Genomic DNA, 19,755 nt, shown 5'->3' with positions numbered 1-19,755 from the left:
GGCTGGAGTGCAATGGCACGATCTCGGCTCACCGCAACCTCCGCCTCCTGGGTTCAGGCAATTCTCCTGCCTCAGCCTCCTGAGTAGCTGGGATTATAGGCACGCGCCACCATGCCCAGCTAATTTTTTGTATTTTTTTTTTAGTAGAGACGGGGTTTCACCATGTTGACCAGGTTGGTCTCGATCTCTCGACCTTGTGATCCACCCGCCTCGGCCTCCCAAAGTGCTGGGATTACAGGCTTGAGCCACCGCGCCCGGCCGATGAATGAAATTTTATTGTAAGATGAACAACCATGTCAAGAGTAGTTTTATGCAAATGCTGTTTTCCCTGCTCTGCTTGCTCTACGTGGGGCACATCAGTACCCCCACAGCACACCTTTGTCACTGAACTTTTGTCTCATTTCAGCATGAAATGAGAACTAACCCTGTATCATTTCCTGACATCCCAGTAAACTTTCTGATTGTAAATGAGGTATGGTCCTGATAGGTACAGTTACAGGTACATCATTTCTGTTGGTCTTATATTACATTTTATAATTCAATAAAAACAAAAAATACAGCTAACAAGTAGCATTTTATTTTCATGTAACAGAATCTCAGTCAGAACAAAAATGGAGACAAAAGAAATGGTTAATATTCCCTTCTATAGTGCATAGCTTGTATACACAATTAGTCCTTTACCCATTTCAGAGAGCGGGGAGGAAGAGTCCTTCATAGCATTTGCTAGTTAGAATTTGTTTTTTCAGTCCTCTAGTTTTCTCAACTGCACATCAGCTACTTGACTTTTTTATGAATATGGTTTGGTTTCCCCAGGAAGTTGTCTGCTGGTAAACAAAGGAAAGCATAAAAGGAAGAAAGTGAAGTATTTTCTGAATTTGGACCCTACAAAAGTATTAGAAAAACAATTTTATAATGTGAAATAATTAAGTAACTAGGTTTTTCAATTAAAAAAATGTAATGACCTTATATATAAGCTAGATTACCAAGACTATGGTATTAAACAATCCATTTGCTCCTCTAAGGAATATTTACAATTTAAAACCTGCTTTCCAGCAAGCTGGGCAAGGTTTCAGATTAATTTACTCTTTATATATAATACAGAAAAGGAAAATAAATTTTAACCTTATAGTAAAGGACTCATTTCTTTTTTTTTTTTTTTTTTGAGACGGAGTTTCGCTCTCGTTACCCAGGCTGGAGTGCAATGGCGCGATCTCGGCTCACCGCAACCTCTGCCTCCTGGGCTCAGGCAATTCTCCTGCCTCAGCCTCCTAAGTAGCTGGGATTACAGGCATGCGCCACCATGCCCAGCTAGTTTTTTGTATTTTTAATAGAGACGGGGTTTCACTATGTTGACCAAGATGGTCTCGATCTCTCGACCTCGTGATCCACCCACCTCGGCCTCCCAAAGTGCTGGGATTACAGGCTTGAGCCACCGAGCCCGGCAGGACTCATTTCTGAAAACACATTTTCTGATGCTTTAGATAATGAGTTGAGAATATAATACAGAAATGAATCCAGCTTCAAGTTGTGCTTACATGTATATTTTCTGAAGCTTTGCTGCCAGCTCGTTAACAGGAAAAGACCACCTATCACATTCACATCCATTATGTGCTTTTCTCATGCCCCTAGGGATCATGGTGCTTGGTCAAGTATATTTTTGAGTCAGATTCTCCAAAGCATAAATCACTCTCTGCCTTCAGGTTAGGGCTTTTTGGAAGCCATGGTAATTCGTTCAGAATGCAACGTATTATTAATACACCAAAGCAATTATTTACCAACTCATTCGGTTGAACCATATGGAAGTGTCTATATTCATTTCACCTATCATTTTAACCTATAAAAATGATCACTTACATATGGTTCAACCTGCCATTATCCTGAAACCCAGAACCAACAGACAGTAGTTTGAGCCCTAAGAGAATATGAGTCAATATACTCTTGAGATTACATTGCATTCACTGATGGTGACCTTCCCTCTTGCCTCTAAGGTAACCTGAATGAGGAAAATATACCATATAGAGATGGATAAGACTGGACCTTTTGTCTTTTTCTGTCTCCAAACTGGCTTTGTCATTTTCGAAATTACTGTAAACATTCCTCTCAATGGAATAGCCTCTGCTCAATGCATAAAGTTCTCTCTTGAAAGACACTACACCAGGGTTAGAAGATCAAATGTGGCATATGACTGTGACTTCACAGATGAGTGGAACCTCTGCCATAACTCTTTCTGCTCCCCAAATTGTCCTGAGAATTTGGCTAGGATAGAAGATTAGTCATTGACTGCTCCTAGCCAGATCTGGAGAACTGAGCCAGGCGCAAAATTACATCTCGGTTATTATCATCGAAAACCTTCTGCTGCTTTGATACTTGTTTTTTGGCCATGCACCTTGGCAGGAATATAAGTTTGATAGACTGTATTAACCTTTATGTTGGGAGCCTTTTGATGCAGAAAGCTCTCCTTTTATTGGTACACACACAATTTAATTTCAAAAATAGAATAAACGAGAATATAATGGCATAGTATGATTAAGCCTCATTTCATTTGATATCTGCAACCACATTAAAGGGTGTTGGGGAAATTTTTAAAAATGTATTTACTTAGTCTTCTTTCATCTGGGGAACAAAAATAAAACAAAGCCAATTATCTAATAGTTCTTTTAGAACAGCAGCAGAGTGGTACCCAAAAACCAAACCAATGACTTATTAAGAAAAGCAGAGGATCACTTTTCTAACAACAGTCCAAGAAAGCTTGAAGTACCTAGTGAGTCATACTTAAAATTTAACCACTTCATAAATAACTGCACACACTGAGCCTCTATCACATCACCTTAAATTGCACCCCTGTTGCAATACTGCATTAATATTATTACATTTTTCAAAATCTGTATAAAATATTATCTGGAACCCCAAAGGAAAATCAATTATCTTTAAAAAGTTCATTACAAAGTTGACTGTATAAAATGCTAAAACATAATCCATATATACAAAATGCTGTTGTTTAAGAAAATAATGGGACCCAGTTTCAGAATAAAATAATTTTATACAAAAAAGCGTACTGCATTCAAATCAATATTAAAAAAAAAAACTTTAAAAAAGAATATTGACATGTCTTAGTTCAGAATAACTATAAAGTATTGATTTGCTTTTATGCCCTCTTCACGTCTTGCAGGTAGAACATTAGTCAGCTGAGAAAAAGTTTCCTGCTTCTCCCTATGAAGAGATTCATCACCAAGGCAGATAGTCATCGCCGAGATGCGTACTTGGAAGCCCAGTCTGTCCGGCCATGCACTGGCTGGGCGGCTGGAGGCCGTGGTATCAACCCAGGAGTGCTTCTAGGCTGGGTGTGGAAGAAAGGTCGCCCAGGATGAGGTCTCATGGCCTTCAGGGAGGAATAACCTGCAATGAAAGAAAAAGGCTGACAGGACTGATATGCGGCCAGTGCAAGCAAAGTGCAAATAATTGCATTCTGGTGACAAAAACATGAGAAAATAAGGAGTTCAAGAGAAGTATCTTGTCTCGTACTTATAATATTCTCTACTACAGTTAAAGACAACATTTTAAAGTTGTCAGGCCAAAAATAATGGCACAATTCTTGGCTCCTCTTTTTTTCATGTACCACATATAATTTGTCAGCATATCCTCTTAGCTCTACCTTCTAAATATTTACAGAACCTGGTAGCTTTTTACTAGCTCAACTAATACCACGCTGGCCCAAGCCAGCATCACTTCTTGCCTGGATAATTTCAACATCCTCCTAATTGGATTCCCTGCTTCCAACCTTGCCCCTGCTTCAGTCTAATGACAACAGCAGCCTGGGGGAGCCCGTGAAGATAGCTGTCAGATTACCTCACTTCTGGATCAAAGCCCTCTGGGGGCTCCACGTCACTCAGAATCCATGACAATGTGCTTACAGGCGTCTTACTGCCCCTGACCTCGTCTTACTGCCCCTGACCTCATCTTGCCATGCCCCCTCTCACTCACGTCACTCCCATGCTCTGGCATCTTTGCTGCTCCTTGAATTTGTCAGGCCAGTTCTGCCTCAAAGCTCAAGCAGAGAAGAATCTCCTGTCTGAAAAAGCCTCACTCATACTGCATGCTTGCTCAATCACCTCCTCCAGGTCTTTACTCAACAACTCCTTTGCAGTGAGTTCTTCTTTAGCTACTCTATCTAAAATTGCAAGCTGCACCCCACACTACAACCCCCATAATCCCTACCTCCTGTCTGCTGTATTTTTCTCCTTAGCAGTAAGTCAGTAAGCATCTGACTTACTATATGTTATATAGCACTTATTCAGCTTACTTATTATCGTAGAGGGCAAGTCTCATTTATTGGTGGATCCCAAGCCTACAACATGCAGTTGTAAGATGAACAATCATGTCAAGAGTAGTTGTTGAGTAACCATTTGTTGAGTCAATTCATGAATCATTTAAAATAGAACTCACCAGGGGAAGGGTCTGGAATAGGTGCCAGGTGTACCCTCTGCATAGCAGAACCAATTTCTTTTTTCAGAAAAGAAGGGACATAGTTTCCAGTCAGTCCACTAGAACTTGTAGAGCTGGAACCAACTGATTTGCAAAAGTAAAAAGCTCTTTTACTACAAAGACATGGACCCAGGACATCAAAAGGTTAATGACAGCACTGCAGAGCAATAACAAACTAAGTTTTTACTTTGAGGGAAAATAGCAAATCGTGATAAAAATGAATTCTCAGCCGAGCATCCCACCGTGCCTGGCTAGTTTTTCTGACTCTGTCAGAAAGACGGCGAGGGTCAAAGACAGCACTGCTCCTGTAGGGGGCAACCAAATACAGGGTTGGTTGGCTGTGACATTTTTTATTTCCCTTTTGTAAAAGTAGCTTTGGACTGTTCTGAAATTTGCTTTCTTCACTCCATAATATAGAATAGTTATCCTTCCATGTCAGTATATATATATTCTAGAGTATGGCTAAACCATAGTCCATTTAACCATTTTCTTACAGATCAACACACAGGTTATATTATTTAGCTGTGACAAGTAATAACACACTAAATATTCTTATCCACATCAGAAAAATTAACCATTTAAAAAAATACTAAATACATTCACTTTTTATGTCATTTCCACTTGGGAGAGCTTTAAGGGCAGGGACTGTATGTTACTCATCTTTGTACTCTGGGGAGGATAACTGAATGCCTTGCATACAGCAGGTAATCAATCAATATTGGATGAGTGAATTAATATCTATAATTCTTATTATTAAGGCTCGAAGATACACATGGAACAATGAAGACTGTCTTTATTGCCCATTATAAAAATGGAAGTTCTATCCATTAAGAAAAGTCAATAAGTGGTAGAGCTGCTCTGTTTCCACAACACAGAGGCTTTTCAGCAACTGCTTGAGGCAGAGTGGGAAACACAGGATGGAATGCCTGTGTGAGGAGTTGTGTTGGTCAGCGGGAGTGCATTTCACACTTTGGTGAATGAAGAAAAATGGGAAGAGAATTTGAATAGGTAAGTCATAAAAGAGAAAAAACTTATAGTCAACAAACACAAGAAAAGATGATGAACCCCATTAGTAAACAGGACATGCAAGTTTAAACCACAAGAGGACACCATTTCACACTTGTCAGACAGTACCAAGTGGCATCAAGGATGCAGAGCAACTCCCATATCCCACTGGAGAGCAGTTCGGCAGTATCTGTGAAGTTGAAGACGAGCACACCCTTTAACCTAAAATGTTGACTCTGATGGCTCACACCTGTAATCCCAGCATGTTGGGAAGCTGAGGTGGATGGATCACCTGAGGTCAGGAGTTCTAGACCAGCCTGGCCAACATGGCGAAACCCTGTTTCTACTAAAAATACAAAAACAAAAAATAAACAAACAAAAAAACACCTGGGTGTGGTAGCATATGCCTGTAATCCTAGCTACTACGGAGGCTGAAGCAAGAGAATTGCTTGAACCTGGGAGGCAGAGGTTGCAGTGAGCCGAGATTGTGCCACTGCACTCCAGCCTGGGCAACAGAGCAACACTTCATCTCAAATAAATAAAATAAAATAAAATAAAATGTTGACTCCTATTTATCATACCCAGAGGAATCCTGACACCTGTGCATAACAATAGGGTACAACAATCATCTCAGCTCTCTTTCTAGTAGCAAAAATTGCAAACAACTTACATGTTCATCAAGAAGAGAAGGCATATATAAATCAGTCTACATAAATAATAAGTTATGATATTGTATATATATATGTTATATAACATATCTCTATAATTGCTACACACATATTTATTAAAATGCATGAAGCAGTGATCCAAAGATTATGTTCAAATAAATTTTAAAACCTGCAAAACCACACTATGAAGTTTATACAAACCCAAATAAAAACTTGATCAGGCTGGCATGGAGGGAGTTAAGGGGAAGTGGGGAGGATGGGAGGGAAAGGCCCAGATACCGGGCTTTATGTGCATTTGCCAAGTCTAACTTTGTTTGTTTGTTTTTTATTGGTTTTTTTTTTTGTTGAGACAAATCTTGCTCTAATCACCAAGCCTGGAGTGCAGTGGCACAATCTCGGCTCACTGCAGCCTCCACCTCCCATGTCCAAGCGATTCTCCTGACTCAGACTCCTGAGTAGCTGGGATTACAGGCCTGCTGCCACCACACCTGGCTAATTTTTATATTTTAGGTAGAGATAGGGTTTTGCCATGTTGGCCAGGCTGGTCTTGAATCCCTGACCTCAAGTGATCCACCCGCCTCAGCCTCCCAAAGTGTTGGGATTACAGGCATGAGCCACCTTGCCTGGCCAAAGTTTGACTTCTTAAGCTGAGTGGTGGCTATACAGGCATTGCTATACTATCTCTTTCTTTTTTGTATTCCTTAAGATAAACAAACACCTAATGGATGAGGGTAGGGAGAAGTGAAGCCCAGTTGGCAGTGCAGAGGGGAAGCAGCACATGGCAGGGCTGCCTGCGTGAGGGAAAATGGATGTGGGAAACGCTTCTACGGTGAACAGGGTTGGTCAGCATTAGGACTCAGCAAATTCATTCATCCATTTAACAAAAAGAGTGGGAAGGGCCTTCCAAACTGTCCACCTTCCAACTAGAAGGGATCTTGATACTGGGTCTGCAGTTGGGTCATCAGAAGGAGCGGATGGGCTGGAACAAGGCAGACACAGCCAAGGGTGACTTCTACCTCAGGAGAGGGTGACTGCTGCAGCCAGGGCCTCGGCCGTCCGGCCTAGTAGGAGTCTGTCAAGGTATTTTTGTTTTTCCCTTGAGCCAGGGAATGTGCTCTACTCCCCAGCTACCCTTGAAGGCAGACTCCTATGGGAGCTAGCTGAGTCCCCAGGGACTACAGCCAAGAAAGAGACAGGAGGATAGGGCTGGAAAAGAGGCCTGAGCTTTCAGACCACAAAGGCCCCTGTGCTTCCAAAGCTTGTCTCATGGTTCCCCGTGCCCACCTTGCTGCATCCAGGGAATTTGCTTTTTGCAAATTTGGGGGTTAATGATCATTACCCACCTGAATTTACTTTGCTGATTACTGACACTGTCCCTGAAGATTTTCCAGACAAGCCAGAACTAGACCATGAATTAGGTGGAATAAAGTCCTTGCCAGGATTCGAGAGTATGCCGTTTCTTATATTTATCCCTAATAGAGAAGAAAGGATTTGAAAATGCAAAATACACATTGAATCTTACACCAGACTACAAAGATGAAATTAATGCAGAACGCAATTTGTCAAAAACACTCGATAATGCAATAATCAAAACAAAAACTGAGTGTGATGATGTCATCCGACAGATGTCAGAGGAAAGATGTCTCACTTATAGGTGCCCAAGAGAGGCCTCTTCCGCTTCTACTAATGGATCTGTTCCACATCCTGACCCTCTTGTGCCATCCTGGGCTTTGCAGCTGCTGGATGTTCTGTTCTTCCCCTTCACAGACCACTTCCTTTCAGTCACCTTTTCAGTTTCTTCTCTATCCCAAATCCCCAGCCTCCAACTCTGCAGCTCTCTGCTCTCCTCATTCTGTCTTGTCCCCACGGTTCCATCTTCTCACCTCATCAGGACCATCATTACCCTCACATGCTGATGACTCTGGTCTGTACAGGGAACTCTCACCGACTGTGGTCCCTCACACCCATGGCCTCCCGGAATGGGGCTGCCTTGACCTTGACCTCAGGACAAAAGCCACTTTTCCTCCAGATCACTCCCATTCCCACTGGCACTGCAGCTATTTTTCAGAACTGACAGTTTAAATTCCCCCTTTATCCTTCTCCTCCTTCCTCTACAACCAAAAAGAAATAAAAAGCTCTCAGATTCACTCCCTGCTCCTTTCTGCCTGTGGTCACTGTAATTCAAGGCTTGGTCCTGCCTACTGCATCACCCTATACCTGTTATCTGGAGCTCTCTTCTGGATCATCCTGGGACCTGTCAGGCCAATCTTCTAAGACCAAAACGTCAATCCTGATGAAGTTTAGCAGTATTTAGATGCCACATTCCCAGATGCATCAGGAGGGCCTGTCATTCCCACCCCATCCCTCCCTTCTGACTGCACCCCAGCCTGTGCTGCCATCCCCCTCGCCTGGATGACAGCTACAGCTTGCCAGCCCCTCCCCTACTCAGCACAGAGGTGTTGATACAGCCACATCACTCCTTCAGTTAAAACCCTTCAAGGACTTCTCATTGCTCGTGAAGTAAAATCCAAATTTCTTACAGGGCCCCAAAAGATGCCTCATACTACACATTACGCCACCTCCTTTCTCACTGTGCTCTGGCGACACTGGCCTCTGCCGTTCCTCTCACAGGACAAGCCCGCTCCTGGCTCCAGATCTTTCACTCACTGTTCCCCTCTCCCTGCTGTGCTCTGCCCTCAGCTCTCTGCACATTTGGTTCCTTCTCATTCTTTAGGACCCAGCCAAGTCACTTGTTCAGAGAGGCCCTACCTGACCATTCTTTTACGATCTGTGATTACTGTGTGTCCATTTGTTAAAGTCTCACTCCCACTGCTAGCATATAAGCTGTGTGAGGGTGAGGATGTTGTTTGCAAAGCTGCTGTATAAAACTGCTGTGTAGACTACAATGTGAAGGAATTCCCCAGAGTTGTGTGACCTAGTGGCTCTGCTTGGCTATTTTGTTTGCAATAATATTCCCAGTGCTTGGCATGCAGTAGATGCTTGATACATATGTATTGAATGAATGATTCACTAATGTTGTAAGTTTGGAAAATAGAAAATCAAGACAAAGGCTTGGGAACCCACCAAACTATAGCACTGACATTTAACCCCCATATTACTGCCAGGATGGTGTGTCTAAGCTCCGGCCCTGGTTTCCCTATTGGCAATTTCCCCTAAGCCTGGTCTGGTAGAGGGGCCTCAGACATGCCACCCAGCTCTTGCCAGTTCCTTCCTCCCTGGAGGTTGGACCCAGTCTCCTATACCATATTTCATATCTTGAGTGACTATAAAGGATAAAAATTTGAGGCCTGAGGCTAGGCGCAGTGGCTCATGCCTGTAATCCAGCACTGTGGGAAGCTGAGGTGGGTGGATCACTTGAGGTCAGGAGTTCAAGACCAGCCTGGTCAACGTGGTGAAACCCCATCTCTAGTAAAAAATACAAAAATTAGCTGGGCGTGGTGGTGGGTATCTGTAGTCCCAGCTACTTGGGAGACTGAGTCAGGAGAATCACTTGAACCCAGGAGGCAGAGACTGTAGTGAGCTAAGATGCCACCATTGCACTCAGCCTGGGCAGCAGAGCGAGACTCCATTTCAAAAAAAAAAAAAAAAAAAACGTGAGGCTTGGGCCTCAGCAAATATTTCTGTGATGTGTCCGTCAGTTCTGAAGGGAATCCCCTAGTATCTACCTTCTAAAACAGAATCTTTGTGAGTGATACGTGATTCCAAGGATAGGATTTCTTATCAAAAGTCAAAGTAAAGCCAAGTCATTTATATTACCAGGCAAGTATCGAGAGTGCTTCAAATAGTGCTGCTTGGCTGCAGATCTCAGGGTGGGTGTGTCTCGCTGCTGATATGACGTCTGAGTGGGGGCACTGTTTCCTGTGCCCACGGGCTCAGAGGGTTTCAGGTCCAAAACACTCTCAAACCTGAATGAAGAGAGCATGGCTTGGGTCAGCATGAGAGACAGCGTATATCCTCAGATATGTACCAATAATCTCACCAATCCCAGCTTCAGTGTGTTTATGAATGTGAGCAGCACACTTGCCTGCAGAGAGTGTCATCACTCTGTCTTTTCTTGTTTTTCAGGTCGATCCTGCTGAGGGATGGACTGAAATCCAAGTCATCCAAGTCAGCCCAATCATCTGAATCCTTTGCTGACCTGGAAATAAGACCCCACCTTCTCCTACTCTTTGGCTTTATCTCACCATTTTTGTGTTCCAGGCCAGCTGTGATTTTCTGTGTAAACAAGTGGGGTGGGGAGGGGGAAGGAATACTTGGCATTAATGGAACTCATCCATGAGTAATCTCCATTCTAAACTTCCTCTCCTATGCAAAGGAGGCTCCTGGAGCATGACGCTGCTGATCTGAGGGGCAACTGTGGAAAACACAGTCCCAATCTTTCTGTCTCACTCATCCTGCATGGATCACATCAGCTGCCATCCACTGAAGATGTTAGTTGTATAAAATAAGGATAAAAAAATGTTTAAGGTACTTCTCACATACCAGAAAGGTGGCTAGATTCACACATAGTCTCATCCTAGATGAGTTCATGTGATTTCTACTGTTATAAAAATGGATGAAAGAAATTAAGGCTAAGATGTCAGCTTGCCTGACCTTTTACAGAAATCAATGCAGATAATGCTTTTTTTTTTTTTTTGTCTTTTCAGTAGATATGGTTGCTATCTCTTAGCTATAAAGAATTAGCTACAACAGGACATTTCCATACACACACCACTTCAAAATTGTGTGCTGGAATAAAGTGAACAGGCCAGAGATGCCGCCCTGATTTGGTAATGTCTCACACTATGGTGACTGGGAGCCAGCACTCAGCAAATACTAACTGACACAGAAAGTGCCACTTTTTTGTACAAGTGATAGAAAGTTGGCCTCTTCAGACGGCACTGCAAAGCTAGCAAAAAACAGAACCCCTTGTCAGGTTATTATTTTATTAAATCTAACACTCATTGTTTTCTCTTGAAAACTAGCCCAAGAGGAGCAGAAGGATCTGGGCTCAGTTAATAGTCCAGCATTAACAGTATCGATTAACAGCAACAATATGGATAACAATCTATAAATATTAATACAGCACTTTTATGTTTTTCAAAACATCTTATATATAGCATGACCTTTGATCTTCATGAACAACCCTGTCTGGTAGGTAAGATGTGCACTATACTCTTCCTTTTACAAATGAGGAAACTGAGTCCACAGGGATTAATGATAACAACTACTAACCTTTACAGAGTTGTAACTAGGTGCCAGGTATTATTCTAAATTCTTTTCAAGTATTAACTCATTAGTCCTGAAAGCAATTGTAGCAGTTAAGTACTATTATTATCCTTACTTTACAGATGAGGAAAATGAGAAACAGAGAGGCCAAGTAACTTGCACAGGTATCAAGCTATTAAACAGCATAGCTGAGATTTGAACCCCTGGCGGTCTGGCTGCAGAGGCCAGCTCCCAACCACTACGCTACAGCTGTCACCTGAGTGACAATGTTATTAACAGGCACAGACAGAACTTGAATTTAGATCTTTCACTCCAAAGCCAAGGGTCTTTTCACAATTCTATGCTGTTGCAAATGTAAATCTACCGTGATTAGACTCTGTATACTGAAAGAGAAAACATGTCCCACAATAAGTGGGGTCAAAAGAGGAATAAGCAGACACAAAGCTCACTGGTGCATCTGGGCTGCTCACCGACTGGGGATTCTTGTTCTGGAGGGCTGGGAAAAGCAGCGGGCTTGGCTTGTCCTCCTGGAGATGGCTCGGGTGATCTGTCCTGGAGACCTCTGCTTTGTAGGGGTATGTGAGATGCAGAAAGGGCTGGGTGGCTTGATGCTGTCGTGAAGAAATTCGTGTGTGTGGTTTGGTTGGTGGCTGGGCAGGAGGGACTGGCTTAATATGAGGAGGTGGGCCTGCCTTTTCCAGGATGCCTTTCTGTGATTTTCCTGAATCCTGAGGGTTCTGTGTGGTGCTGCCTAGTGGGTGTCCAACCTGGAAGTAAGGATATCGAAGTGCCTGGAATGACAAAGAAGGCTTTAGGAGAAAAGTCTAGCCAGGAAAGATACTATTATCTTGATTACTGGGCTATATTTCATTGCAACCAGTTTACTATTGTTTTAGCCCAACTAGAAAACAGCATGTTGATTTTTTAATACCCCTTGTGATTTTTCTTATCTAAGATACCATAAAATATATGTAATGATTGCAACACAAAATTATTTCTACATAGTAGCCAGTGACATTGCTATTACCCTGGCTACTTCTAAAAAGCATTCTGGATGAACACAGATCCTGGTTTTGTAACTCATTTGCCATGTGTCTTAAATAGGGTACTTCATCCTTCTAAGCCTATTTCCTCATTCCATGGAAGAAGAAAAAAATAATAATAAAAAACTGAAAGAGCCGAACATAATGATCCTGGAAGACACTGAAGAACTGAGTACAAAATAAGCAGGCGCATATGCTTTTATCCCGAAAGTGCCAGAAGTGTAAAACATGATATAGTTAAACCTTCTCTATCAAGAATGAAACCCTGTCAGTTGTTCTGGATAACTGAGTTTTCTATACAGCCAAGAGATAACTTAAGGTTTGGGGTTTACAATTCTTTCTGCAATATTCCCTGTATTCTCTTGTCTTTTTGAATGAAAGTCATTAAGGATAGCATAATCTTTCTTAGCAAGCCTGGGACAGTTATAAACATCTGTGATGATTATATGCAAGTGTAAAGAGGCAATTAATGGGGATAACCTGGTAGAGGTCCCAGACATTAGCATCTATTATAGTTTGAAAGCCTTCTCTGTAGTTGCAGACATTTTTGCAAGTCTTAACTGATTTGGGGGGTATTTTTAGCTTTTCACACTATTCTTAAAAGCATACATTCCTCTCTTGGTTCCTGGTTACAGAATCTTTTTCATTTCTTATATGCATCCTTTAAAAAACTGCGTTAATCAAAAAGCTGCTTTCCTGCCCTGCAGTGATTTGTGAATTTCACCACCAGGAGTGCATTTCTGAGAGCCTTTCAACCCTTGAGCCATCCAAAGTCTTATGACACCAAATTGTGGTTATTTCTTGCTTGAGCTTTTGGAAAATTGCTTTTCTACACTCCTTAACTATTCCTCCAACCATCATCTCCCCTGCTATCACAAATTCTACCACCATATTGGCACTTTCTTCAAATATCCTCATCACTCCTGAATCATCTTCTCTGATTAAAATTGGTCACTTATTTGATCCTCTGAGCAATGTAACTGTCAATGAGACAAGTTGAGAAGGGGCCAGATGTAACTACCACAATAGGAGGCTTGCAGGAGGCCTGTGAGTGATAAGAGCCCACAGCATTACCACACCTCTTTCGGGTATATTTCATTATTTAAGTCTAAGTGGCTGGGAAAGCAGGAGCTATGAAGTCAGAGAACCTGACTTCATTTCAAGTGAAAATCACATAAAACATACTCAAGCGTTTGCACACTGTGAAGTGCTATGAAATGCTAAGTACAGTTACTCTCCTAGCCCTACCTCATCTGATCTCTTTAGGTCATGAGTCAGTTGGACTTTACATGACATGAAGTTGCATTTTAACAACCAGTACCGGCTTATAAACAAACTACTATAAACTTGTAACTCATAGAGAATAGATTTGAAAATATTCTCCAAAGACAGAAAAATATATGTTTATTTCCATTTCCATACAAATGGTGATGTATCATGTGAATTATATGCCAATTTTCAAAGCAACTATATTGTTTACATCTTAATTACTTTATACCCAGTAAGTTTCAAACTATTTTAAGTTCTCATACCTTACGTAGTACATCATTAGTGGTATTCTGTACTATTTCTCACCCATAATACTACATATTTCCTATGCAACTGAAAGAAATTATTCAGAGTTAGATATGAACTTCATAAGAAGCACATCAAACAGAAGAAAATGGAGGAAAACCTGACTAGCTGTTGGTCGTTTCTTGGGATCCCACTGAAGCATGTCTCTCAGGAGCTGGATTGCTTCACTGCTAGCATTGGGAATCAAGGTCTTTAAGTTATCAGGTACACACTGTGGCCAGCGGAAATTCATTGCACTTGAAAGTTGGTAGCCTTCAGGCCAGTCTGTCTGAAAGAAGGAAAAGATAGAAAACCTTGCTCAGCCAATTGCTGTGATATAAGTTTGAATTCTGGTGTGTATGCCCCAAATGGAAAGGCAGCCATATCATTACCCACTCACATTCATTAACCACCCACATTCACTACCATGGCACTGTGTGGAATGAGGAATAGAGTTGTATAAATAGAAAGATTACCAAAACCATGAAATCTGGGGAGGAGTGGAAAAGATATCATATTTGCCAACTTGTTTTATAATCTTTATGTAAGATAGCCCATCTCTTGAGATTTTGGGATTGAACCAAATTAATATTTCCCCAACTGTGTTCCATGAGACAGAGGTTCTGGAAACCGCCAATGAGATATTCTTTGGGGGAAAACAAAATAAAACCAAATATCCTGTTCCTGGGCAAATACATTTTTGAAACTCTACTTATGATGTCTTCCACTTGATCATTCAAAGTATACATGTGGAGAAGACCAGCGGTAAGGAAAGGGCTTCACCCAGTCTCAAGAGTGTCAAACATTCCACCTTTTCATGCATCATTTCTGTGGGACACTAAATGCTAGAGTGAATGATAGAAAATGTGAAAGAAATGGTCTTGACGGTTCCTTTGAGTTCTAACACTCTACTATTTTATAACATACAGGCTAAGGTAATTTTTCCCCCACTCTTTTTTAAAGCCAAGTGGCAATATGTATAGCTTTTATCATTCATTCACTTGATAGTTCTGGAATGCCTCCTATGTGCTTAGTGTTGTTGGAGATCCAATATAAATCCTGCCCTTAAAGGCATTACTGTTCTTAAAAGAGAAAAGAGGACATTTAATTAAAAACAGAGTAATAATGCAGAGTAAAAAGTGACAAAAGCTGCAAGAGAGGTACAGGTACAGATATGCAGAGAAAGATTCCAGCAGTGGACTTAGGAAACTTTCTTAAAGAAGTGGCATTAGTAATTCATTCAAATGATTTAAAACAATTTTTGAGGATCTAGTTTGTACCAGCAATGGTCCTGGGACCTGGGAAAATAAACATACAGCAAATCTTTGTCCTGAATGAGCTTATGGTCCAGGAAACAACTATTAACACAAATAATTATATTAATAAGACAGAACACAGCTGAAGATGGGGAGGAGATTAGAGAAACATGAGGAAGAGGATTACTGATGGCCATGTAACAGACATCACTCAGGCAGAGGGTGTATGTACAGAACACAGAAGCAGGGAAATTCCAGGGCACGCAGCTGTTAGGTGTACAGGTGTGAAGTGGGGGATAGGAATAGGAGTTACGAGGCTGGGCAATGGGGATTCAACCAATACTTTTACAAGGGGAAGGCAGTACCAGAGCTGTCCTTTAGGAGGTTGAATCTGGCCACAGACTGAACAAAAAACCAGGGTGGAAATACTTGAAGGCAGAAAGATGGAGAAGATACCATTAGACACAGGTAGGTGACTGTGGTTCAGTCTGTGATGGCAGCAGTGGACTTGAAAGGACGGGAGCTATGTGAGACATGTAACGTGGCAATATTTAACAGCGTTTACCCACCAACTGCTTGGATCAAGGAAAAGGGGAGTAAGAGAAAGACAGAAGGTAAAGCTGAAATTCAGCCTCAAGGTGGGGGCTCTGGGATGATGATCAGACCACAAACAGAAATGGAGAATGAAAGAAGGAAGCTAGCAGGATGGCAAACAAATGGCAATGTTTTAGACATGACGAGTTTGAGGTGATGGTGAGGGAGTCAGGAGAAAATCTCATAGAGAATTGTAAACATGTGAGTGGAGTAATAATGTAGGGAGTCAGGGGCTAAGGATTAAGGTCAAGAGACGTCTGAACAGGCACGAGTTGTAGCAATGAGAACCGAGAAGTTCTGCAACGGAGGTGAGATGATATAGAGAGAAAGGCAGAAGGAGCCATGACAGATATCATACTTAAGAATAAAAGGAAGAAGAGAAGCCGAATGTGTCTGAGAACGTGAGCAGTGGAGAATGACTGAGGTCAAGACAAAGAGTCTAGAATGGGCAGATGCCCAATGGTGCCAGTGCTGAACAGGGCTGGGCAGAGGGAGCATGGGAAGCTGTTGGTTTGGCCTACTGGCCTTTGTTCTGTATCATTACCTTTTTTGGTGTTCCCAGCACTTGGCAAATTTTGAATATCATGTCAATTTCACTGGCCCCAGGGAAGAGTGGCCTGAGGGTGTACACCTCAGCCATGATGCAGCCCACAGCCCAGACGTCAATGGGGGAGCTGTAGTTGGTAGACCTCAGGAGTACTTCTGGAGCCCTGTACCTGGAGGAACAAAGGTGAACTGCTAGCTATTGCTTCCACTGCTCAGACATTAAATTAAATAACAATCAGTTCTCAGTGAGGGGGTGGATATGTTTCTATTTTCTCTGTAGTTCACTGTGGTGTAATGGAATTGGGAGAACTTCACAACTACCGTGGGCTGCTGTTGACAAGTAGTGTGTCTCTTTAGTTCACAATATTTTCTATTGAGCATTTCTCTAAGGAGTCTTCTCTATGGCATCTTTGAGAAACAGAGAGAAAGTAAGAATTCGGAAAAAAGAGAGAAAAGAGAAAGAGGAAGGAAAAACTAAGAGAGAAAGGGAAAGGGAGAAAAACCCTACAACTTGTGTGTAGGCTACTTGGTCATGGCAAACTGCTTAAAACAAAATTCCTAGTGTCTCAAAGTTTTCACAATAGAAATTGGATGGTTTACAGACAGGTCTTTGGAGAATATTTTACATAGTTCTTTTGGGAAACTGTCCTCAGGAAGGCCTATATATAAAATTTTATTTATGTTATAGAAAAGCATAATAGGTTTTCTTTTAACATGATTTATAACACAAAGTTTTAACCTTGTACACTACCAACATATCTATAAATATATGTTTCAGACTAAACTGTTCCTTAGTGAAAAGTTAATGTTTGTGACTTTATTATTATCCTTAGCTTAATGGTATCTTTTTAAAGAAGTGCAAATAAATGATTTTGAGAAAAACAGTATTCACCATCTGGTAGATACATAATCTGTATATGGAGGTTTTGATCGGATTTCTCGGGCCAAACCAAAGTCTGCAATTTTCACAAGTTCTGGTCCCATGCAGAGGAGGTTCTCAGGTTTTAAGTCTCGATGGAAGAAGCCTATAGAGACAGTAGATGAGAAGAAAACCAAATGCAGGTTTGCTTCTGTATTACTCTTTGCAATTGTATTGCTCTTTTCAAAATAGTTATAATTTAAAAAGTAGTCTGGCATGGCACCAAAGACTTCATGCATTCATCCCACAGGTAATGTAGAGTCCTTTGAACTTCTCATAGGATTACATTCATTTCCCTTTGCAAATCATTGAAAGGTGATCTTCATGATTTTCTTACAAGACAGAAAATTTCTTTTAAAATATCAGACTGGATTATAGGCTGAGATAACATTGCAAAAAGAAACTGTCACTCAAGGGGAAAATATCACTCCTACCCTGACCAAGTTAGACAGAAAGAATTTCAGGTTAAAGCCATCGTAAAGGACAACTGTCTTTTATTTTTATTTTTTAAGTGATGAGATCTCATTGTATTGCCTAGGTTGGAGTACAGTGGCACAATAATAGTTCACTGCAGCTGGGGCTCAAGAGATCTTCATGTGTCAGCCTTCCAAGGGCAAAAACCATGGTGCCTGGCAATTTTTTTTTTTTTTTTTGGTAAAGACAGGGTCTTGCTCTGTTGCCCAGGCTTGTCTTGAACTCTTGGCTTCAAGCAATCCTCCTGCCTCAGCCTCCCCAAGTGCTGGGATTATTAGGCGTGAGCCACCATGCCTGATCCAGATAACTATCTGATGGGAATTGAGAGTTTATACCACAGCAGAAACACAATTATAATTTTTAAGAAAGAATTTATGAATATGATCTACTCATATCTGAGATTGTGGTATATGATGCAACATATGTTTAAATGTTAAGTACTTATGGCCAGGCGTGGTGGCTCATGCCTGTAATCTTAGCACACTGGGAGGGTGAGGTGGGTGGATCACGAGGTCAGGAGTTCGAGACCAGCCTGGTCAACATGGTGAAACTCCATCTACTAAAAATACAAAAATTAGCTGAGCGTGGTGGCAGGCACCTATAATCCCAGCTACTTGGGAGGCTGAGGCAGGAGAACTGCTTGAACCTGGGAGGTGGAGGTTGTAGTGAGCTGAGATCATGCCAGGAGGCTGAGGCAGGAGAATTGTTTGAATCTGGGAGGCAGAAGTTGCAGTGAGCTGAGATCATGACATTGCACTCCAGCCTGGGCGACAGGGTGAGATGCCTCAAAAAAAAAAAAAAAAAAGGGAAGTATTTATTACTTTGCCTAACGAGGAAGTACAGTGGTACATCTGCACCTCACATGAAAGGCAAAGATAACTCACCACATGGGAAGCCTATCTCAGCTATAGCAGAGCTCTGGAGGTACAGGCAAGGGATAGTAAATGTGGAAATCTTCCAAGCTCACTCAAACACCTAGTGATTTGCAACATGTCTCTGAAAACCCCAAACCTCCCACTTCCTAAGAGTATCACTAACCTAGACATTCAGTGTGGCTCTAAATCTCAATGGGAGATCAACACTGCAAATACATCTCAGCTGCTGCTGATGCTATTATCTGTTATGTGCTATCATCGCTATCATTACAGACTGAGTACCCCTGATCTGAAGATCCAATATCTGCGATGCTCTAAAACCTGAAACTTTTTGAGCACCAACATGACACTTAAAGAAATTGCTTATTGCAGCATTTTGAATTTCAGATTTTTGGTTTAGGGATATTCAACTGGTAAAATATAATGCAAATATTCCAAAATCTGAAAAAATTCAGATTCAGAAATACTTCTGGACCCAAGCATTTCAAATAAGAGATATTCAATCTGTATCAGTGTTGTGAAAATGGATTCTAACTAGCACATTATGGGAGAAATTAATAGCCATCACTGCAGAACTACATGACTCCTTGACAATCTCTAGGTTGACAATGCTCAAGTCTACATTTCTAATGTACCTTCTCTACCCTTCTGAAGACCTAAATCCCTATTTGGATAGCAACTGGCAGTCACTATCATCCCTATGTTAACTTATTCAAAACCACTTCTGTCCTTTCCAAAACAATCTCTCCTTCCCAACTTTGGATAAGATTGCTAGATTGCTAGGTACTTTGTGGTTATGATGGATTCATCCTTCCCCAGTTACGAGATTATGTCATATTTCTATAAAAATATCTCATATTGGCCGGACGCAGTGGCTTACACCTGTAATCCCAGCATTTTAGGAGGCCAAGGCAGGCAGATCACTTGAAGGTCAGGAGTTCGAAACCAGCCTGGCCAACATGGTGAAATGCCATCTCTACTAAAAAAAAAAAAAAAAAAAAAAAATTAGCCAGGTGTGGTGGCATGCCTGTAATCCCAGCTACTCAGGAGGCTGAAGTGGGAGAATTGCTTGAATCTGCAAGGGGGAGGTTGCAGTGAGCTGAGATCATG

General features: G+C 41.6%; 1 protein-coding gene across 2 annotated transcripts in view; it reads right to left on the bottom strand.

Moving 5' to 3' along the window:
- Positions 1–555: 555 nt before the first annotated feature.
- The window catches only part of CILK1 (ciliogenesis associated kinase 1), a 38,411-nt gene continuing 19,211 nt past the window's right edge, over positions 556–19,755 (bottom strand). Inside the window, exons 5-14 of one of the 2 annotated variants that reach the window (XM_010337161.3) lie at positions 17,270–17,402; positions 16,376–16,547; positions 14,103–14,270; positions 11,855–12,175; positions 10,201–10,391; positions 9,933–10,081; positions 7,499–7,627; positions 4,444–4,566; positions 3,261–3,396; positions 556–821 (exon numbers count right to left, since the gene is read on the bottom strand). In XM_010337161.3, coding sequence (XP_010335463.1) covers positions 788–821; positions 3,261–3,396; positions 4,444–4,566; positions 7,499–7,627; positions 9,933–10,081; positions 10,201–10,391; positions 11,855–12,175; positions 14,103–14,270; positions 16,376–16,547; positions 17,270–17,402 — 1,556 coding nt within the window. In that variant the 3' untranslated portion in view covers positions 556–787. Of the gene's footprint in view, positions 3,397–4,443; positions 4,567–7,498; positions 7,628–9,932; positions 10,082–10,200; positions 10,392–11,854; positions 12,176–14,102; positions 14,271–16,375; positions 16,548–17,269; positions 17,403–19,755 lie in introns of both variants that reach the window. The other variant, XM_010337162.3, reaches the window with a different exon arrangement.

This window comes from Saimiri boliviensis, chromosome 4 (genome assembly GCF_048565385.1).
Source record: "Saimiri boliviensis isolate mSaiBol1 chromosome 4, mSaiBol1.pri, whole genome shotgun sequence".
Taxonomy (NCBI): Eukaryota; Metazoa; Chordata; class Mammalia; order Primates; family Cebidae; genus Saimiri; species Saimiri boliviensis.
The sequence above is the reverse complement of the archived record's forward strand: the minus strand, read 5'-3'. Positions and strand labels throughout refer to the sequence as shown.